This window comes from Oncorhynchus tshawytscha, linkage group LG06, assembly GCF_018296145.1.
Source record: "Oncorhynchus tshawytscha isolate Ot180627B linkage group LG06, Otsh_v2.0, whole genome shotgun sequence".
In the NCBI taxonomy this organism is placed as follows: Eukaryota; Metazoa; Chordata; class Actinopteri; order Salmoniformes; family Salmonidae; genus Oncorhynchus; species Oncorhynchus tshawytscha.
In genome coordinates this window covers 40,435,632-40,459,463 of record NC_056434.1, presented here as the reverse complement: position 1 = coordinate 40,459,463, position 23,832 = coordinate 40,435,632, and the positions used below count along the sequence as shown (strand labels likewise).

The following is a 23,832-nucleotide window of genomic DNA, read 5'->3' as shown; positions in this document are numbered from 1 at the left end:
GAAGCTGTTTTTCAGTCTCTCGGTCCCAGCTTTGATGCACCTGTACTGACCTCGCCTTCTGGATGGCAGCGGGGTGAACAGGCAGTGGCTCGGGTGGTTGATGTCCTTGATGATCTTTAGGGCCTTCCTGTAGCATCGGGTGGTGTAGGTGTCCTGGAGGGCAGGTAGTTTGCCCCCGGTGATGCGTTGTGTAGACCTCACTACCCTCTGGAGAGCCTTACGGTTGAGGGCGGTGCAGTTGCCATACCAGGCGGTGATACAGCCCGCCAGGATGCTCTCGATTGTGCATCTGTAGAAGTTTGTGAGTGCTTTTGGTGACAAGCCGAATTTCTTCAGCCTCCTGAGGTTGAAGAGGCGCTGCTGCGCCTTCCTCACGATGCTGTCTGTGTGAGTGGACCAATTCAGTTTGTCTGTGATGTGTATGCCGAGGAACTTAAAACTTGCTACCCTCTCCACTACTGTTCCATCGATGTGGATGGGGGTGTTCCCTCTGGTGTTTCCTGAAGTCCACAATCATCTCCTTAGTTTTGTTGACGTTGAGTGTGAGGTTATTTTCCTGACACCACACTCCGAGGGCCCTCACCTCCTCCCTGTAGGCCGTCTCGTCGTTGTTGGTGATCAAGCCTACCACTGTTGTGTCGTCCGCAAACTTGATGATTGAGTTGGAGGCGTGCATGGCCACGCAGTCGTGGGTGAACAGGGAGTACAGGAGAGGGCTCAGAACGCACCCTTGTGGGGCCCCAGTGTTGAGGATCAGCGGGGAGGAGATGTTGTTGCCTACCCTCACCACCTGGGGCGGCCCGTCAGGAAGTCCAGTACCCAGTTGCACAGGGCGGGGTCGAGACCCAGGGTCTCGAGCTTGATGACGAGCTTGGAGGGTACTATGGTGTTGAATGCCGAGCTGTAGTCGATGAACAGCATTCTCACATAGGTATTCCTCTTGTCCAGATGGGTTAGGGCAGTGTGCAGTGTGGTTGAGATTGCATCGTCTGTGGACCTATTTGGGCGGTAAGCAAATTGGAGTGGGTCAAGGGTGTCAGGTAGGGTGGAGGTGATATGGTCCTTGACTAGTCTCTCAAAGCACTTCATGATGACGGATGTGAGTGCTACGGGGCGGTAGTCGTTTAGCTCAGTTACCTTAGCTTTCTTGGGAACAGGAACAATGGTGGCCCTCTTGAAGCATGTGGGAACAGCAGACTGGTATAGGGATTGATTGAATATGTCCGTAAACACACCGGCCAGCTGGTCTGCGCATGCTCTGAGGGCGCGGCTGGGGATGCCGTCTGGGCCTGCAGCCTTGCGAGGGTTAACACGTTTAAATGTCTTACTCACTTCGGCTGCAGTGAAGGAGAGACCGCATGTTTCCGTTGCAGGCCGTGTCAGTGGCACTGTATTGTCCTCAAAGCGGGCAAAAAAGTTATTTAGTCTGCCTGGGAGCAAGACATCCTGGTCCGTGACTGGGCTGGGTTTCTTCCTGTAGTCCGTGATTGACTGTAGACCCTGCTACATACCTCTTGTGTCTGAGCCGTTGAATTGAGATTCTACTTTGTCTCTGTACTGGCGCTTAGCTTGTTTGATAGCCTTGCGGAGGGAATAGCTGCACTGTTTGTAGTCAGTCATGTTACCAGACACCTTGCCCTGATTAAAAGCAGTGGTTCGTGCCTTCAGTTTCACACGAATGCTGCCATCAATCCACGGTTTCTGGTTAGGGAATGTTTTAATCGTTGCTATGGGAACGACATCTTCAACGCACGTTCTAATGAACTCGCACACCGTATCAGCGTATTCGTCAATGTTGTTGTCTGACGCAATACGAAACGTCTCCCAGTCCACGTGATGGAAGCAGTCTTGGAGTGTGGAGTCAGCTTGGTCGGACCAGCGTTGGACAGACCTCAGCGTGGGAGCTTCTTGTTTTAGTTTCTGTCTGTAGGCAGGGATCAACAAAATGGAGTCGTGGTCAGCTTTTCCGAAAGGGGGCGGGGCAGGGCCTTATATGCGTCGCGGAAGTTAGAGTAACAATGATCCAGGGTCTTTCCACCCCTGGTTGCGCAATCGATATGCTGATAAAATTTAGGGAGTCTTGTTTTCAGATTAGCCTTGTTAAAATCCCCAGCTACAATGAATGCAGCCTCCGGATAAATCGTTTCCAGTTTGCAGAGAGTTAAATAAAGTTCGTTCAGAGCCATCGATGTGTCTGCTTGGGGGGGGATATATACGGCTGTGATTATAATCGAAGAGAATTCTCTTGGTAGATAATGCGGTCTACATTTGATTGTGAGGAATTCTAAATCAGGTGAACAGAAGGATTTGAGTTCCTGTATGTTTCTTTCATCACACCATGTCACGTTGGCCATAAGACATACGCCCCGCCCGTCTTCTTACCAGAAAGATGTTTGTTTCTGTCGGCGCGATGCGTGGAGAAACCCGCTGGCTGCACCGCTTCGGATTGCGTCTCTCCAGTGAGCCATGTTTCCGTGAAGCAAAGAACGTTACAGTCTCTGATGTCCCTCTGGAATGCTACCCTTGCTCGGATTTCATCAACCTTGTTGTCAAGAGACTGGACATTGGCAAGAAGAATGCTAGGGAGTGGTGCACGATGTGCCCGTCTCCGGAGTCTGACCAGAAGACCGCTTCGTTTCCCTCTTTTTCTGAGTCGTTTTTTTTTTGGTCGCTGCATGTGATCCACTCGGTTACACTGGTTGTAAGGCAGAACACAGGATCCGCGTCGCGAAAAACATATTCTTGGTCGTACTGATGGTGAGTTGACGCTGATCTTATATTCAGTAGTTCTTCTCGGCTGTATGTAAAGAAACCTAAGATGACCTGGGGTACTAGTGTAAGAAATAACACGTAAAAAAACAAAAAACTGCATAGTTTCCTAGGAACGCGGCGAGGCGGCCATCTCTGTCGGCGCCGGAAGTACTTGCTCACTCTTGCTCATGCTTGCTCACTCCCACCATTTGCTAAATTCGTGTCAGAGTTGGATGGTGTCCAGTGAGTCAATGGTCCACGTGGTGCATTCTGGGTCAAGGAGTACACTCTTTGAAGGAGTGAATGGGAGTCAATTGAGCACTAGCTCAAAAACCCAACTTGATCCTTTCTTATAGTATCTTTGACACTCGCCATCATAGTCCATTACAAACTTCCCCAAAGGAGTTAAAGGTAGACTCAGCGATATGACATAGATGGACAAAGTAAACAAAATAGTGGGTACATTTCCGCGACAGCTAAGAGTGGTGAAGCACGAGGGTAAACTTCTCCGCTGTTTTTAGTCTCGTGGCCCCCACGATTTAGCAGCAATGAATCAAATCTGTGCGCTTGCGCATAGACTGTGTGACCGTGTGAGAGCCAAGTCTTGCATCTCAATCATCTCAATATCTGTCGTGCTATTTGTGGCAACATCATTTTGCTGAGTCTCCCTTTAAAGGTGTTCGCATACCATAGGCAAAATTGCCATGGGGGATGGTGGGGCATGTCCCCCTCCAATATTTAGAACCGGTCCGGGGCCCCCCAGATAGCATAGCAAAATGTATAGAATTGCAGGAAATGTGCTTTAACGGTCCACTTTGCACACGAAAAACAATCCAAGTCCTCTTTCTCAATTTTCAAATATAAATGGAGTGCGCCTTCGAATGCTCATTGATGTGTCATTCTGGTCATGCGCACCGTGACCGACGTAGCTAGTTTGTTAGCTAAGCAAGCCACTGTAGCTTGCCAGTAACTGTAGAGATCAGTAAGACATGGCACTTTGTAGCCAAATATCTTATTCATCCATTTTCTATTTAAGCATTAAGAGCCTGATATGATGGTGCATTGATCAATTACACAGTTTAAAGCTGTTATTTTTGTGTTTTTGCCCAAAGTCAACCTTTAAAGTCCAGTTTCCAAATTTCTATGAAATATGAGTGAAATAGTTTTCCTTCTAAAAATGTTTAAGTATGTTAGGTGAGATAAGGGCAGTATGGCAGCAGGTAAGCCCCTATATGACAGGTAATCCAAGAAAGAAGAAGAGTAGGCGGCCAGTATGCTTCAATAAACTTTAGTGAACTATTAACATAACATATTTACAAAAGAACTTTAGTGAACTATTAACATAACATATTTACAAAAGAACTTTAGTGAACTATTAACATAACATATTTACAAAAGAAGGAAGACTAGAAGTCAAAACGTGTTGCAGTTGTGTGTCCCGATGTGCAACGCTGACTGCTCTGATATGTATTCTTTCATAAATATATTTATATATATGAATAGTTAACTAAAGTTTATTGCAACATACTGGCCTCCTACTCGTCTTCTTTTTTGAATTAAGTATGTTAAAAAGCAGGTATTCTGTGTTGAAATTGTGTGGGAAAACCCTGTCATGACATTGGCCTGGGGGTAGGTTTATGACAGTCATAAATACCTCTTTTCCCCTTTTTCCTCTCTCTACCCTACTGATGTTACATTTGCAAACCTCTTTGGTTAAAACATAGAGATTCTGGGAACATCATAAGGTGGGGGGGAAATGAACTATATTCTGGTAATCCGACCAATTGAACATATGCGGTGGTACTTAATGAATATGATGTCAGTTCGGTTGTCCTCCGACTGGGGACACTAGCCATGTGTCCCAAATGGACGGGAGATTACGGCAGCGCCGGACGGACGGGAGACTCCGGCAGCGCTGGACAGGCGGGAGACTCCGGCAGCACCGGACAAGGGGGGAGACTCCAGCAGCTCCGGAGTGAGGGGCGATTCTGGCATCGCCTGGCTGACTGATGGCTCTGGCAGCTCCTGGCTGACTGACGGCTCTGGCAGCTCCTGGCTGGCTGGCGGCTCTGGCAGCTCCTGGATGGCTGGCGGCTCTGGCGGCTCCTGGCTGGCTGACAGCTCTGGAGGCACCTGGCTGACTGGCGGCCCTGGCGGCTCCTGGCTGACTGGCAGCTCTGGCGGCTCAGGACAGACTGCCGGCTCTGGCGGTTGTCATCTGAGACATTCTCATCAATGATAAGATGACAAACTCTACAGTGGAAAGTCTACACATCAGAGTTATCGGATTCACATGGAACTGTTTAAGTTTAAATGTTTGAATATGAAATTATTCGTGATGGGATGAAATGTAATTTTAGCTTCTAAAATGTGAGATTTGGGTTTTCATAAGGTAGGGCTCTGCTCAATCAGTGGCCCGCCCCTGTGAAGGGACATGGGCTATAAAACTTTTCAAACACACCCTCCTCTCCTTTTCTATATAAAGCCTTGACGACAATGTAACCTCCTGCTCCGAGGATGTGAGGACGACGGTCTGATGTCAGATTGGTTCAGATAATAACTACAGAACGAAGCCAACATCAGCGTGAGCTTTGTTTGCGAATGGTATGAACTTTGAACTCTTATTCACTACAGAAGTGATACCTCCTAGCCGTTGAGTTAGTAACAGCAGATACAAATGAGGGTTAGGAAGGAACAGACAGAGTATCCCATCTACCACAAAACGACGTTACTACAACGTTTTCCAATTTACCAGCAGAAACATTCTTCAAAGGACAATGGACTCGGTTGGGCAACACGGCCTTCCATCTACCACCAACCTACCGAAGCGCAGCTCGAGTAAATATTTATTGCATTTTCCTTTTCCAAATGGGCGGTAATTTAGAATGCATAACATACTGTATTTACGATAGCACAGCTTCGCCCTTTGTTCCTCAGTCTTCCCGCTCTTTCACTCAAATCCAAACCCTTTTCTTTTGTGTAACCAGCTGTCATATCTGTTCAGCCCGCTAGGGACGTTTTCCTTTATGACGTAATTTGTAATCAAGTTGATTAATTATGTGTATGTGTAATTCTGTGTGATTAGTTAGGTATTTAATAAATAAATAAACCCAATTTTGTATTGCTGATTCAACTTGTTAGTCAGGGTTCGTGCAGATAACCAAGAATTTACAACTTTCAGATGAGACTGAATTAAGATGACGATTAATATTGACTGCTATTGATGTAAAATATTACTAGGTCTTTAAGAGTTTATTCGGAAGATAACAGCTCTATAAATACTATCTTGTGGTGCCCCGACTCTCTAGTTGATTACATATACATGATTAGCTCAATCAGATAATATTAATTACGGAGAAATTATTTTATAGAATAGCATGTCATACCACTTAATCCGGCATAGCCAAAGACACAACAACCCCAACAACAGAAGGGTGTGGATGTAACATGGTTCGTTCTGCGTTGTGTACTTTTAATTAGGACGCTGCCACAACTGGAGGTCTGCTAGTTGAATTATTTTTTATTTGCCCTGCACACGAAGTGACAACACACATTATGTTAACCCTTGGCGCAGTCCTAGCTCTCAGGCACCTTGCTAGCCGAAGGTTAGGCAAAAGAGCGCCAAAAGGAAATAACAGGTGCTGCGTGCACACATTAAATGCACAACAGCACACCATACATACAAAAGTTAAATGATACAGAACATAATTCGGACAAAATGAAAGACATACCTGCACACGAAGAGACAACACACATTATGTTAACCCTTGGCTCGGTCCTAGCTCTCAGGCACCTGCGCAAGCACATGGTGTAACGGCAGATCGTAAGGCTCGGACCAAGATGCAGCGTGGTAAGTGTCCATGATGTTTTTTAATAATGACAAATGAACACGAACAAAAACAATAAACGATAACGTGAAATCTACAAACCGAAACAGTACCGCGTGGCGACAAACACACACACGGGAACAAACACCCACAAACCAACAGTGAAACCCAGGCAACCTAAGTATGATTCTCAATCAGAGACAACTAATGACACCTGCCTCTGATTGAGAACCATACTAGGCCGAAACAGAAACCAAACATAGAAAAACAAACATAGACTGCCCACCTCAACTCACGCCCTGACCATACTAAATAAAGGAAAAACAAAGGAAATAAAGGTCCATTTGGGACCCCACTTCACCACCGTTTTTGTCCGTCTCCTCAGCCGCCCCCGTGGCCTCTTATGAGCGGTGACCCTCGCTGCCGACCTCCGACTGGGGACACTAGCCATGTGTCCCAAATGGACGGGAGATTACGGCAGCGCCGGACAGACGGGAGACTCCGGCAGCGCCGGACAGGCGGGAGACTCCGGCAGCACCGGACAAGGGGGGAGACTCCAGCAGCTCCGGAGTGAAGGGCGATTCTGGCATCGCCTGGCTGACTGACGGCTCTGGCAGCTCCTGGCTGACTGCTGGCTGGCTGGCTGGCAGCTGGCTGGCTGGTGGCTCTGGCAGCTCCTGGCTGGCTGGCAGCTCCTGGCTGACTGACGGCTCAAGCAGCTCCTGGCTGGCTGGCGGCTCTGGCAGCTCCTGGATGGCTGGCGGCTCTGGCAGCTCCTGGATGGCTGGCGGCTCTGGCGGTCCTGGCGACTCCTGGCTGGCTGACGGCTCTGACTGGTGGCTCTGGCAGCTCAGGACAGACAGGAGACTCTGGTGGCTCAGGACAGACGGGAGACTCTGACGGCTCAGGACAGACGGGAGACTCTGACGGCTCAGGACAGACGGGAGACTCTGACGGCTCAGGACAGACGGGAGACTCTGACGGCTCAGGACAGACGGGAGACGCTGGCGGCTCAGGACAGACGGGAGACGCTGGCGGCTCAGGACAGACGGGAGACGCTGGCGGCTCAGGACAGACGGGAGACGCTGGCGGCTCAGGACAGACGGGAGACGCTGGCGGCTCAGGACAGACGGGAGACTCTAGCGGCTCTGGGCAGGAGGAAGGCTCTAGCAGCGCTGGACAGGCGGGAACATCTGTAGGGATGCGACAGAGAGACAGCCTGGTGCGGGGGGCTGCCACCGGAGGTCTGGTGCGTGGAGGTGGCACTGGGTAGACCGGACCATGCAGGTGCACTGGAGCTCTTGAGCACCGAGCCTGCCCAACCTTACCTGGTTGAATGCTCCCGGTAGCCAGGCCAGTGCGGCGAGGTTGAATAGCCCGCACTGGGCTGTGCTGGTGAACCGCGGACACCATGCGTAAGGCTGGTGCCATGTACGCCGGCCCAAGGAGAGGCACTGGAGACCTGATGCGTAGAGCCGGCTTCATGGCACCTGGCTCGATGCCCACTCTAGCCCGGCCGATAAGAGGAGCTGGAATGTACCGCACCGGGCTATGCACCGGGCTATGCACACGCACTGCGGAGACTGTGCGCTCCACCGCATAATGTTAAGCACGGGAAGTTGGCGCAGGTCTCCTACCTTGCTTCTCCACACTGCCCGTGTGCTCCCCCCCAATACATTTTTTTGGGCTGCCTCTCGGACTTCCATCCGCTCTGCCGTGCTAGCTCCTCATAATGCCGCCTCTCTGATTTCGCTGCCTCCAGCTCTGCTTTGGGGCGGCGATATTACCCTGGCTGTTCCCAGGGTCCTTTGCCGTCCAAAATCTCCTCCCAAGTCCATTTCTCCAAGTATCGCTGCCTCTCCTGCTGCTGCCTGTTACCACGCTGCTTGGTCCTTGGTTGGTGGGTGTTTCTGTAACGGCAGATCTCCTCTTCATCTGAAGAGGAGTAAGGATCGGACCAAGATGCAGCGTGGTAAGTGTCCATGATATTTTTTAATAACGACAAATGAACACTCGAACAAAAACAATAAACGATAACGTGAAATCTACAACCCGAAACTGTACCGTGTGGCGACAAACACACACACGGAAACAAACACCCACAAACCAACAGTGAAACCCAGGCTTTTTTGAAAATAAACTAACGATCCTCTGTGGCTCTCTGGTAAAGTCAAGCTCTCTGGTAAAGTCAAGCTCTCTGGTAAAGTATTTTGAATGACTTTATTTAGACAGTAGTAATAATATAATTTTGGCCAAACATACATTTAGTTTAGGGGAAACCAGCATCCGAACACTGTGCACCCGCCAACTTTCCTTTCTAATTCACAAGTTGCTGAAACCAGAAATCTGTATATAATGACGAGATGCTCATGTCTCTGCCCTAGCAATGCGAGTAGTTGTCCCAAAGGCGGGGATACAGGCGACAATCATATTATGCCCATAGAATCTCATTGGGGGCTTTAATTTTCCAGCTCTACCTGTAGATTTTGCAGTGACGTAGTGTCCCCATGAGTGACAGAACAGAGCCAATCACAGGGCAACTAGAAAACATTACCAACTCCTACGCTCCATATTCCCCGCTGGCTGCCCCACCACAACAGAAAGCACTGAGCTAGGCTGAAACACCGGCCTTTTGGAGCTGCCTTACTCAGGAAAGCAAAAAAGAGACCATATTTGTATGCGGCTTTATTAACTCAATGATTATTTTGTTTTACATTGTTTGCAAACTGATATGTGACACGTATTAATGCCAAAATGGCGTGCAAAACAGGCACACAAAAAAATGTTTTTTTATTATTTGTTTTTCTTAGCTAAACAGGTGGGGCTCAAAACAGGTGGGGCTCTGCCAATGTACACATACATAGAACGTAGTTATTACCAAGCATGAGTCACCACACTGTAGCCTATACATTGAATATATTCACTGATAATGCACTACCTTGAAAAAATAAAGGTGCGGTTCAATTATGAATGTCTGTGAGACATTATTTTTAAGTCATATCCAATAGCAGGAGTATTAAACTCCAGTCTTTGAATGATGCTGTGTCTGCGTGTATGTATTACTATTATACACTTCGACAGTGTATACCAATCCTGGTTCTGGGACATCAATGGTTACACATTCTTACTCTGCAACTCAGCAGATGACACAACAGTAGTAGGCCTGATTACAAACAATGACACTACAGCCTACAGGGAGGAGGTGAGGGCCCTGGCGGAGTGGTGCAGGAAAATAACTCTCCCTCAACGTCAACAGAATGAAGGAGCTGATCGTGGACTTCAGGAAAAAGCAGGGGGAGCACAGGCCTATCCACATCAACGGGACCGCAGTGGAGAAGGTGGAAAGTTTTAAATTCCTCAGTGTACACATAGCTGACAATCTTGAATGGTCCACCCACACAGACAGTGTGGTGAAGAAGGTGCAAAAAACTCCTCTTCAACCTCAGGAAGCTGAAGAAATTCAGCTTGGCACCTAAGACCCTCACAAATCTTTACAGATACACAATTGAGATTATCCTGTCAGGCTGTATCACCACCTGGTACGGCAACTGCACCGCCCGCAAACACAGGGCTCTCCAGAGGGTGGTGCGGTCTGCCCAACGCATCACCGGGGGCACACTGCCTGCCCTCCAGGACACCTACAGCACCCGATGTCACAGGAAGGCCAAAAAGATAATCAAGGACATCAACCACCCAAGCCACAGCCTGTTTACCCTGCTATCATCCAGAAGGCAAGGTCAGTACAGGTGCATGAAAGCTGGGACCAAGAGACTGAAAAACTGCTTCTGTCTCATGGCAATCAGAATGTTAAATAGCTTCCACCTGGTTACTTAACCCTGCACCTTAGAAGCTGCTGCCCCATGTACATAGACATGGAATCACTGATCACTTTAATAATGGAACACTAGTCACTTTAATAATGTTTACATACTGCTTTACTCATTTAATATGTATATACTGTATTCTATTCTACTGTATTTTAGTCAATGCCACTCCGACATTGCTTGTTCTAATATTTATAGATTTCTTAATTCCATTCTTTTAGATGTGTGCGTATTGCTGTAAATTGTTAGATACTACTGCACTGTTGGAGCAAGGAACACAAGCATTTCACTACAACTGAAATAACATCTGCCAAATATGTGTATGTGACCAATAAAATTGTATTTTATTTGATAGACTAGAACACATGATTTAACTAGTTAAAGGCTGATTTGTAATTCATATATACAGAACCAGAATTTTTAAAAACAGTACACTACACTTCCTATGCACCATGTAAATTCTCTAAAACAGGTTAATCTCAATATCTAATTAAATTCATCTGCACTGATCTGAGGAAAAATGATAGGTGTAGTATTTCATCAAATGAGAGACTTGATTTCAACCATTAAAGAATATGAACCAATACCAGTAGAGAATGTGAAAAGCTTTACTGAAAGAAGTTCATTATCCAAGTGATATAAATACATACATTATGAATACTATAATTGTAATATTATATTATAAAAACAAGTTCAATCTGTACTTCAATGCACATCTGGTGTGCATCATAAAAACAGAGGAAGAAAGGGGAGGTGGGGAGAGAGGTATGAGAAATAGTGTAAAAGACAGAAAGGGAAAGAGATAAGAACAGAGAAGACAGCATAATGATGAATGAAATGCAGTGCAACTAAACTCCATAGTCTCTAAGGTCATCACAATTACATAATAGTGTCTCTAGCGCTGTCTCCTACCCAAGCATTGGGCCCCCAATTGGCCCGAGGGTTGGGAGTTGTCATCCTCTCACATCAAAAGATTCCTGCAGACGAGACAGATGGAGAGAGATAGAATTTAAAAAAAATAAAGCTTAATCATGCCAACACTGTCAGTCATCATAATCATCAGGACGTGAAATGCAAAACTGACCTTGGATCATTAACTCTGGGACATCTACATCTGTATTTCAATGTAAAGCATCTCCTTACTTCCTGTTGACCCGACCAAGTGACCTCTCACCTCTGATCATGCTGTGCTCTCTATGTGTCAGGCAGTTCAGAAGCGGGAGAGGGTCACAGATACAGCCGATGTCACGGGATTCTTCTGTCGAAGGAGAGGCGGACCAAAATGCAGCGTGGTTATAATTCATGGTTCTTTAATAAAGAAACTATACATGAATAAACTACAAAAACAAGAAACGTGAAAACCCGAAACAGTCCCGTGTGGTACAAATACTGACACAGGAGACAATCACCCACAAAACCCAACACCAAACAGGCTACCTAAATATGGTTCCCAATCAGAGACAATGACTAACACCTGACTAACAGCTAGCTAGCTACATTAGCAGTTAATTTGAGTTAGCCTGTACTGTAGCTAGTTAATAATACAGTCGTGGCCAAAAGTTTTGAGGATGACACGAACATTAATTTTCTGATGCCTCAGTTTGTATGATGGCAATTTGCATATACTCCACAATGTTATGAAGAGTGGTCAGATGAATTGAAATTAATTGCAAAGTCCCTCTTTGCCATGCAAATGAACCAAATCCCCAAAAAAGCATGGCTGACTGGCAGATCCTGGCTGACTGGCGGCACTGGCAAATCCTGGCTGACTGGCGGCACTGGCGGCTCCTGGCAGACTGGCGGCACCTGGCAGACTGGCGGCACTGGCGGCTCCTTGCAGACTGGCAGCACTGGCGGCTCCTTGCAGACTGGCGGCACTGGCGGCTCAGACTGGCGGCTCAGGACAGAGACTCTGATGGCGCTGGGCAGACGGGTAGCTCAGGCGGCGCTGGGCAGACTGTAGACTCCGGCAGCACTGGAGAGGAGGAAGGCTCCGGCAGCGCTGGACGGAGGAGCTCTGGCGCCTCTGGACTGAGGGGCAGAAGCTCTGGCAGCGCCGGACAGGCGGGAGACTCCGGCAGCGCTGGAGAGGAGGAAGGCTCTGGCAGCGCTGGACAGATACTGGGCTATATAGGCGAACCGGGGACACCATGCGCAAGGCTGGTGCCATGTAAGCTGGCCCAAGGAGACGCACTGGAGACCAGATGCGTAGAGCCGACTTCATGGCATTTGGCTCGATGCCCACTCTAGCCCGGCCGATACGCGGAGCTGGTATGTACCGCACCGGGCTATGCACCCGCACTGGGGACACCGTGCGCTTCACAGCATAACACGGTGCCTGTCCGGTCTCTCTCGCCCTCCGGTAAGCACAGGACGTTGGCTCAGGTCTCCTACCTGGCTTCGCCATACTCCCTGTGTGCACCCCCCCAAGAAATGTTTGGGGCTGACTCTTGGGCTTCCATCCACGCCGCCGTGCTGCCTCCTCATACCAGCGCCTCTCCGCTTTCGCTGCCTCCAGCTCTTCTTTGGGGCGGTGATAATCTCCTGGCTGTGCCCAGGGTCCTTTACCGTCCAATTCGTCTTCCCATGTCCATTCCTCTTTGCGCCGCTGTTGCCTGTTACCTAAATATGGTTCCCAATCAGAGACAATGACTAACACCTGCCTGTGATTGAGAACCATATCAGGCCAAACACAGAAACAGACAAACTAGACACACAACATAGAATGCCCACTCAGATCACACCCTGACCAAACAAAACATAGAAACATACAAAGCAAACTATGGTCAGGGTGTGACAGCCGATATAACCTCCAGGATTTAGGGAGAAGGGGGAGAGGGATGAAGTGAAGGAGAGACTGTCATTGAGAAAATAAGGTAGTTAAAGAGAGTGTTCAACAGTAATCTGTGTGTGTGACCTCACCTTGTGTCCACACTGAGTGGATGCAGAGTACTTTATATTGAAAAACATGCATAGACACACAAGGACAAACAATAAAGCGTAGTTACATAAATATAAATAATGGAGTGTCTCACCATTCTCCATGGTTGGTCCTCTTGCCTATTCTCTGAAATTAGAAGGAGCCAGTTATACACCTGAGCCTGCTTACTGAACAACACAATACATCAATTAAATTGATACAATGTAGGTGTGGGTTGTAGGGTGTCAAATTGTTCTATATTTTTCCAATATGGGTGACTCTTAAAAGTGCCTGTTTTTGTACAGACATCACCCCTACCTGAACAGCACCCTCACCTGAGAAGTAGAAGTCGAAGGGCAAGAAAATGGGATTTGAATAACTGCAGTTGACATAGCTAAGTAAATGGAAGAATACTCTTATTGCATGTGAATTCCCCCACGAGGCAGTCTCAGATGGTCCTGGTCACCCAACCGTGCAGTGCCCTACACGGTAACTGTAGGCAATAATTTTGATGGAATCTCCAGTTGCAAGATATCTGTAGGAATATGGAAGATAATGTAATTATTAGACTTTTACATCACCAGGTTATTGTGGATTACTACACTATAATATATCTTAAAACAAATCATGATAACATTGGATAGATAGATGCATGAGCACACACATGTGCATGTATAGCATGTGACAAATGCAGGATCATATCAAGGATAGCATCACAAATGAATACATACATACCACTTGAAGCTTGATGATCAGTTGATCATTTGAATCAGCCATGTAGTGCTAAGGCAAAAAACAAAAATGTACACCCCTGAGTCCTCAGGACCAGACTGAGAACCACTGCTCTTCATCAGCATACAGGCCGTCACAGCTTTCTGTGTCTGAGGACAAGAAACAGAATTCTGTAACGATCCTCTTCCTGTAAATGACTGGACCAAAGCGCAGCGTGGTACGTGTTCATGATATTTTATTAAATCAGAACACTTGAACAAAAATAACAAAGAGAAAAATGAACAGTTCTGTAAGGAAACTAAACTATACAGAAAACAAATACCCACCACAAAAACCCTGTGGGAAAAAGCTACCTAAGTATGGTTCCCAATCAGAGACAACGATAGACAGCTGTCCCTGATTGAGAACCATACCCGGCCAAAACAAAGAAATACAAAAACATAGAAAAAGGAACATAGAATGCCCACCCAAATCACAGGGCGTGACAAATTCATTATACTCAAATTAGACATCACTGAATATTATGTTACCATTACCTCTGTCCTCACTTCTTTCTAGGGAGTGGAACTACACAAAAGTACCTGCCCTATCCAGAATAGCCTACTCTCTCTCTTCTTTGACAGTTGGAGCTGCTATCCTTTCACTCGCTTCCATGGCTGTTAGCCAGCTACCTTCAAATGCATTTGTAGTTTGTTTTTTACAATGATAAATACATCAAGATAGCTAGCTAATATGAAGTTAGGTTGCTGGTGACATTTAATTCACTTAGCTAGCCAGCTATAAAGTTGTCTAGCTAGCTAGCTAGCTACGTTAGCAGTTAATTTGAGTTAGCCTGTACTGTAGCTAGTTAATAATACAGTCGTGGCCAAAAGTTTTGAGGATGACACAAACATTAATTTTCTGATGCCTCAGTTTGTATGATGGCAATTTGCATATACTCCAGAATGTTATGAAGAGTGGTCAGATGAATTGAAATTAATTGCAAAGTCCCTCTTTGCCATGCAAATGAACCAAATCCCCCAAAAAGCATTTCCACTGCATTTCAACCCTGCCACAAAAGGACCAGCTGACATCATGTCAGTGATTCTCTCGTTAACACAGGTGTGAGTGTTGACGAGGACAAGGCTGGAGATCACTCTATCATGCTGATTGAGTTCGAATAACAGACTGGAAGCTTCAAAAGGAGGGTGGTGCTTGGAATCATTGCTCTTCCTGCACGCACAGTGAGGCCAAGACTTTTGGAGGATGGCCTGGTGTAAAGAAGGGCAGGAAAGAAGCCACTTCTCTCCAGGAAAAACATCAGGGACAGACTGATATTCTGCAAAAGGTACAGGGATTGGACTGCTGAGGACTGGGGTAAAGTCATTTTCTCTGATGAATCCCCTTTCCGATTGTATGGGGCATCCGGAAAAATGCTTGTCCGGAGAAGACAAGGTGAGCGCTACCATCAGGCCTGTGTCATGCCAACAGTAAAGCTTCCTGAGACCATTCATGTGTGGGGTTGCTTCTCCGCCAAGGGAGTGGGCTCACTCACAATTTTGCTTAAGAACACAGCCATGAATAAAGCATGGTACCAACACATCCTCCGAGAGCAAAACATCGATATTTTGGTTCCATGGCCAGGAAACTCCCCAGACCTTAATCCCATTGAGAATTTGTGGTCAATCCTCAAGAGGTGGGTGGACAAACAAAACCCAGAAATTCTGACAAACTCCAAGCATTGATTATGCAAGAATGGGCTGCCATCAGTCAAGATGTGGCCCAGAAGTAAATTGACAGCATGCCAGGGCGGATTGCAGAGGTCTTGAAAACAAAGGGTCAACACTGCAAATATTGACTCTTTGCATCAACTTCATGTAATTGTCAATAAAAGCCTTTGACACTTATGAAATGCTTGTAATTATACTTCAGTATTCCATAGTAACATCTGACAAAAACTTCTAAAGACACTGAAGCAGCAAACTTTGTGGAAATTAATATTTGTGTCATTCTCAAAACTTTTGGCCACGACTGTACATGTTTTTTTTTTACATTTTCAAAATATATTTACTTACAGTACTTGAATAGGTTCTCCCAGCTATGTGGATGATTGGAAACAGGGTAGCAAAGTTTGTTTGTCACGAAAGCAGTTTAGAGCATTATGGCTATTTACCTGTGAATACATTAATGAAATGGAGAACGGATTAAACTATTTACCCATTTAATAACCAGACCTTATTGATGCACAACAGAACTGCTGTTATATGCTGCCACATGCTGCCAGCACGCCCAGAAGCAAGCCACTCTGGGCGGACTAAGCAGCACGCAGCATTTACCGCATGTAAGTGTACACAGGAATCATGGGAAAAAGTCCACAATGAAACTGATATTAAATATGAAGAATGATACATTCGCATCTGTTGGCCATCAGGTAGCATATTAATTATGTTATTGTAGACTACTGTAGCCTCCTACCATTCAATACAATATGTTGCAATGGCGATAATGTTGCTGCTACCGTCTCTTATGACCGAAAAGAGCTTCTGGACATCAGAACTGCGATTGCTCACCTCAAACTGGACGAAGAGTTCTTCTTCTTCTTCAGACAGGAGGGATATACTACAACAAACACCCGACCAGGCCGAGATCCCCGGGATTCGCTGGAGAAGGAAATGGAAATTTAGTGGAAAAAGATCCGGGTGCCTTGTGAGGATCAGGCGACGAGTGGATAATAGCTAATGTTCAATTGCTGGAAAATAAATGGGACGAACTGAAATCACGTATATCCTACCAACGGGACATTAAAAACTGTAAAATGTTTCACCGAGCCGTGGCTAAACGACGACATTAAGAACATACAGCTGGCAGGTTATATACTCCATCAGTAGGACAGAACAGCAGCCTCTGGTAAGACACAGGGCGGTGCCTATGCATATATGTGAACAACAGCTGGTGGACAATGTCTAAGGAAGTCTCTAGGTTTTGCCTGAGGTAGAGTATCTCATGACCACACTATCTACCTTTAGAGTTTTCATCTTTATTTGCCATAGCTGTCTACATACCAAAACACAGACAGATGCTGGCACTAAAACCACGCTCAATAAGCAAACAGGAAAGCACTAATCCAGAAGTGGCACTCCTAGTGGCTGGGGACTTTAATGCAGGGACACTTAAATCAGTTTTACCTCATTTCTATCAGCATGTTAAATGTGCAACCAGAGGGAAAAAAATCTAGACCACCTTTGCTCCACAAACAAAGATGCGTACAACGCTCTCCCTCGCCCTCCATTTGGCAAATCTAATTCTATCCTCCTGATTCCTGCTTACAAGCAAAAATTAAAGCAGGGAGCACCAGTGACTCAGTCTATAAAAAAGTGGTCAGATGAAGCAGATGCTAAACTACAGGACTGCTTTGCTAGCACAGACTGGATTATGTTCCGGGATTCTTCCGTTGGCATTGAGGAGTTCACCACATCAGTCACAGGCTTTATCAATAAGTGCATCAAGGACGTCATCCCCACAGTGACTGTACGTACATTCCCCAACCAGAAGCCATGGATTACAGGCAACATTCACACTATTCTAAAGGGTAGAGCTGCCCCTTTCAAGGAGCGGGACTCTAACCCAGAAGCTTAGAAGAAATCCCGCTATGCTCTCCGACTAACCATCAAACAGGCAAAGCATCAATACAGGAGTAAGATCGAATCGTACTACACTGGAGCCGACGCTCGTCAGATGTGGCAGGGCTTGCAAACTATTACAGACTATAAAGGGAAGCACAGCCGAGAGCTTCCCAGTGACACGAGCCTACCAGATGAGCTAAATAACTTCCCTGCTCGCTTCGAGGAAAGTAATACTGACACATGCATGAGAGCATCAGCTGTTCCGGACGACTGTGTGATCATGCTCTCCTCAGCCGATGTGAGAAAAACTTTTTTTCCTTGATGCACTTTCTACAGCTGGCCATGCTTTCCACCTGGCTACCCCTACCCCGATCATACGCTCTTCACCCCCTACAGCAACTTGCCCAAGCCTCCCCATATCTCCTTCACCCAAATCCAGATAGCTGATTTTCTGAAAGAGCTGCAAAATCTAGACCCCAACAAATCAGCTGGACTAGACAATCTGGACCCTCTCTTTCTAAAATGATCCACCGCAATTGTTGCAACCCCTATTACTAGCCTGCTCAACCTCTCTTTCGTATCGTCTGAGATCCCCAAAGATTGGAAAGCTGCCTCGGTCATCCCCCTCTTCAAAGGGGAGACACCCTAGACCCAAACTGTTACAGACCTAAGGCCATCCTGCCCTGCCTTTCTAAAGTATTCGAAAGCCAAGTTAACAAACAGATCACTGACCATTTCAAATCCCACCGCACCTTCTCCACTATGCAATCTGGTTTCAGAGCTGGTCATGGGTGCACCTCAGCCACGCTCAAGGTCCTAAACTACATCATAATTGCCATCGATAAAAGACAATACTGTACAGCGTATTCATCGACCTGGCCAAGGCTTTCGACTCTGTCAATTACCACATTCTTATAGACAGACTCAACAGCATCGGTTTCTCAAATGACTGCCTTGCCTGGTTCACCAACTACTTCTCAGACAGAGTTCCGTGTGTCAAATCGGAGGGACTGTTTCCAGATATCTGGCAGTCTCTATGGGGGTGCCACAGGGTTCAATTCTCGGGCCGGCTCTTTTTTTCTGTATACATCAATGATGTCGCTCTTGCTGCTGGTGATTCTCTGATCCACCTCTACGCAGATGACACCATTCTGTATACTTCTGGCCCTTCTTTGGACACTGTGTTAACTAACCTCCAGACGAGCTTCAATGCCATACAACACTCCTTCCATGGCCTCCAACTGCTCTTAAATGCAAATAAAACTAAATGCATGCTCTTCAACCGATCGCTGCCTGCACCTGCCCGCCCGTCTAGCATCACTACTCTGGACGATTCTGACTTAGAATATGTGGACAACTACAAATACCTAGGTGTCTGGTATAAACTCTCCTTCTAGACTCACATTAAGCATCTCCAATCCTAAATTAAATCTAGAATCGGCTTCCTTCACTCATGCTGCCAAACATATCCTAATAAAACTGACTATCCTGCCAATCCTTGACTTCTGCAATGTAATTTACAAAATAGCCTCCAACACTCTACTCAGCAAATTGGATGCAGTCTATCACAGTGCCATCCCTTCTGTCACCAAAACCCCATATACTACCCACCACTGCAACCTGTATGCTCTCGTCGCCAAACCCACTGGCTCCAGGTCATCTATAAGTCTTTGCTAGGTAAAGCTCTGCCTTATCTCAGCTCACTGGTCACCGTAGCAGCATCCACCCATAGCATGTGATCCAGTTATCTGCTGCCAATGACTGGAAAGAATTGCAAAAATCAATGAAGCTGGAGACCCATATCTCCATCACTAACTTTAAGCACCAGCTGTCAGAGCAGCTCACAGATCACTGCACCTGTACATAGCCCATCTGTAAATAGCCCATCCAACTACCTCATCCCATACTGTTTTTTGTTGTTGCTCCTTTGTACCCCAGTAGCTCTACTTGCACATCTATCACTCCAGTGTTTAATTGCTAAATTGTAATTATTTCGCCACTATGGCCTATTTGTTGCCTTGCCTCCCTTATCTTACCTCATTTGCACACACTGTATATAGACTTTTTTCCCCCTCTATTGTGTTATTGACTGTATGTTTGCTTATTCCATGTGTAACTGTGTTGTTGTTTGTGTCGCACAGCTTTGCTTTATCTTGGCCAGGTCGCAGTTGTAAATGAGAACTTGTTTTCAACTAGCCTAGCTGGTTAAATAAAGGTTAAATAAAATAATAATAACCAAATTGTTTCCTTTTATACTCAGCTGTGCCTTGCAAGTGCTACAACCAACTGATTTTGTTATCAAACCTCGAGTTTTGAAACAGCCTATAATAGGGTCTGAGAAGAACAATATTGGCAGGCAATATTGGAATTACATTTGTAATTCATACAGAAATATTTTTATTAGGTTCAAGTTAGGCCTACATTTTTAAAGACGTTTTTTAATTGTTTTTATCTGAGCGCTAGATCTCGGCTTGCTTTTTGACTGCGAATGTGATCTTTACTCAGAAAGGGTTGGTGACCATTGTTTTTAAACAATTAAAGGTCTTGAACATACTTCTTACTTCAAGACAGAGCCCATCCCACTCACAGCTGCTGTACCAAGCAGTGGGCTTGTCATGTGTACCGAGTAACCAACAACGGCGTAAACTTTTCATTTGGAAGATCGATCGCATTTCATTTGACAGCCAAACACAAATCGATACCATGCTTAGACGGATACTTCAAATGGTAAGATTCCAGAATCAAATCGGCAGGCGTGCAGTTTGTATGAAACCAAGTCCGTTTTATTGTGTTGCACAGGCCTTCCCTTCTGTGTCTCTGTTGTCAGCCAGCCAGGCCGACACAAAACCAGCCGAGATTGATACATGGCTCTGATGCGAACTCGTTATTTAACGTTTAGCTAGCTGGCTCAAATGTCCACGTATAAAAACAGTCAGACAGTTAACTTAGCGTGTTGTTACAATTCGCTTACTACTAACTTAGCTAGTAAAATATAAGTTTGGCTCTTGCCATGGCTGATGGTTAAAATGTAGTTAGTTAGCGTCGCTAGCTAACGTTACGCAACATGCCCAGCCAGCTAGCTACCGCTACAGGTTAGCCGTTGCAATTGTTACTACTGTTAGATAGCCAGCTAACCTAGTTCTCTAGAGGATGCTAAAGTTAACCTATAACCGCTACCTAGATAGCGAACGTTAGCCTTCTCGTTTAGCTATGTAGGTCGATAGTTAGCTTTGTTGCTGTAATGTCAAGCAATTAATGTCAATATTAGACATTACCTCCAGAGATATTTATAACTAACCCAAGATAGACCACAGCTTGTCGTTGTCTAATGTAACGGGCAAGGAGGGAACGCCTACACTGTGAAGTGCACGTGTGTAATAACTATTTGCCCATGCACTCCGACTAAACAACGCTAGTTTTTAAAACTTTAGCAAATGGTAAAGTCTACAACACTTTGTCCACTCTGTTCGTAACCCATTCTAGTTTTGGAAACATAACTGTATTGAGATCAAATGTTTAATCGATGATAAAATTAGCGTAATGACGACAAATTCATCTCGCTCTATCTTTCTCCCACTGCCCAGCATATTTGGTCGAATGGAAACGCCCACTGGATGCTTCACATTTATACATCCGGTGAAATATCTGTTTCATTGTGCGCCTACTAGCCAGCTAGCTATCATTATCATGTGTTATTGTGTATCGCGGATTCAGGTCGAGGTGTCATTAGTCCTTGACAGTTTGCATGTTCCAGTCTTTCTTTAACCAATCTGTGATGACCAATCCAACATGTTTAAAACAAAACGTAGTTGGAGACAAAGCTACTGAATGTTGTAAAAGTTCCAACACATTCCAACACTTCATGTCGCATGACCTCTGTTGTAGTGGTCAGACAGCAGAACAGTCAGTTCATGCTTAACCACAGATGGACATTAATTTCAGTAATATCATAGAAGATCTTTGATGATATTCAGATATTTATCTCTAGCCTACTTGATAATCACAGCAAAAGTTTTGGTCAGTTACACTAATTCTGTCACATACTGCATTTCAATTTTATTTCACATTACATCCATTTTTTTCCCCCTTTCCTCTATGTTATTTGGAATTGTCAAGGAAAGATACATACTCAGTAAAGTTGGACGCTGGCTAGGAAACCAAGAGGTTATGGGTTAAAAACTATTGGGTAACGATAAAGACATCAGTTCTAGGAGATGTGATCCACATTGTCGATGAGTCCCATCCAAAACAGTTCTGAACAGTGTGTGCTTATATTATGTCAACATTTGTGCTGTTGTTAGTTTGTCTTTGGCAAAAGCATTGGAAAGCACAGGGATGGGATCATCATTTTTGTCTATTATGGAGCCAAACGTACATTCCACGACCCCTAATGTATTCAATACATTAAGATGCATGTGTACTACAAATACAATGGGAGAAACGCAGCAGCACATTATAGCTATTCAATCAGACCAAAAAGAGAAAAGAACATTTACAAACAATAGAACAAATATTAGTGGAACATCACACTGATTTTGATAAATGATTTGTTGTCACAGACGGCCAATATATTGGTGCTATATTGTATAGTTTTGACAATATCTCAATATTATTTTTTCCCTGAACGTAACACTATCGTGTTTGCCTGTTGGCTGTGAAAATGTTTAATCAATAATGAAAATGTTTGTTAATCAATGATCAGAAGTTAGTTTATCTTCACCATATGCATTTCATTGTTATTTTGTTTAACTCCACCCCTCACAGTCAGCATTGCTGTCATTTGTGAGCAGGTCCTTCTGCATATACCACTACACACAAACATATTACATGTTGTAATATCTGCCCACCTGGGCAAGAATTGGATGCACCCAATCTTTTCCCCCTAGACAAGTGCAGTACATCACCTGTACAGATTGGAATCTATATGGTGGAAGAATAGCACGGTGTATAAGTGTACTACTGTCTTCGAGGACCAAGATTTGGATGGAGTAGAGTATATGCCTCTGCATCATAGGATCAAGCCTCCCTTCAGCTGATCCCACTCTCTCAATACATTGGCTGGTGCAATGCGAGGCTTATGGTAAAAGGCTGTATTAAGACTCATACGCCGCGCTACAGTATTCCACCTCTATAAAAGTGTTGTCACGCACAGGCCCCACATGTGAACATCAGAACAGGGGTCTGCAGTGTAGAGGCAACCAGAAAAGCCCGGTCCTCTGAGGCAGTAGTACTCTCACATGCACTGTGCTACAGTAGCTCCATCTTGTCCATCATCTATCCAACACTCTCAGGTCTAACAAGTGTTTAGGGGCTAGGGTTTGATTGGGATTCAGAAGTGTCAATTTGTCTTACCTACATTCCTCACGTTCTCTTCCCTCACCCTCTTTTCAAAATGGATTAGAGGGTTAGATTGGAGGTTTCTCCTTTCAACCTTTCTCCTCCAATGCATTTGAAGAGGCGAGGAGAGAGGATGCGAGAAATTAATGAAGGGCAACACAGTGGTAGCATTACTGCCTGAATACATTGCAGATGCATGCCAGATTTCACGCCTGGTTAGGTGTTAAACATATAAACTAACCACATCATATGATATAGCAATCTGATGCCCGACTGTGCAGTTAATGATGTGGCGCACAATCATAGGTTGACGTAAAGCAACATCAGCAATGTAGTCAGGCAGAAACACCATCACATAATTACTCCCTCCTCCCATTCACACCAATATACTTAGGTAATAGACATGACTGGGTGACATAATAAATAAATGTAAGCAGCTGAATACAATGGAAATAAATGATAATAGTATACAATGGTCATCACAAGTTAAAGGTAGATTCACAATGTGACGTTACAATGAGCAGTGGGGCGACTTCTGCGACAAACAGAGTGAAGTGACGAAGCTTAAGCTTATCAGCATTTGTCAGACAACTATCATGCTACGAGAGTGAAGCAAACTCTTGTGCACAAGAGCAGATGCTTGCCAGTATTTGTGTGATTGCTGATGACTTCAGCAACTTGCTCTCACTCTGCAATATCTTTGGTTCACACTGCTTGTTGTGTCGTGCCATATTGCTGAGTCTCAGTTAAGTATCAATACATTTATATATTTTTATTTCACCTTTATTTAACCAGGTAGGCAAGTTGAGAACAAGTTCTCATTTACATTTGCGACCTGG

General features: G+C 45.4%; 1 protein-coding gene and 1 long non-coding RNA gene across 5 annotated transcripts in view; one reads left to right on the top strand and one right to left on the bottom strand.

Annotated features, from left to right (window-relative positions):
* Positions 1-10,996: 10,996 nt before the first annotated feature.
* LOC112232087 lies at positions 10,997-21,438 on the bottom strand. Of its 4 annotated transcripts, none has more exons than XR_002950600.2 (7): positions 20,932-21,436; positions 16,604-16,693; positions 14,058-14,203; positions 13,438-13,857; positions 11,577-11,660; positions 11,315-11,379; positions 10,997-11,118 (listed from the first exon to the last, which is right to left on the bottom strand). It is a non-coding gene; the product is annotated as an uncharacterized LOC112232087 (long non-coding RNA). The 4 variants fall into 4 exon arrangements; XR_002950601.2 differs by lacking the exon at positions 10,997-11,118 and adding an exon at positions 16,109-16,206 and having other exon boundaries at positions 11,132-11,379; positions 20,932-21,438; XR_002950599.2 differs by lacking the exon at positions 10,997-11,118 and having other exon boundaries at positions 11,132-11,379; positions 13,438-13,469; positions 13,658-13,857; positions 20,932-21,433.
* The window catches only part of eea1 (early endosome antigen 1), a 42,402-nt gene continuing 38,804 nt past the window's right edge, over positions 20,235-23,832 (top strand). Inside the window, exon 1 of the mRNA XM_024398882.2 lies at positions 20,235-20,383. Coding sequence (XP_024254650.2) covers positions 20,360-20,383 — 24 coding nt within the window. The 5' untranslated portion in view covers positions 20,235-20,359. The remainder of the gene's footprint in view (positions 20,384-23,832) is intronic.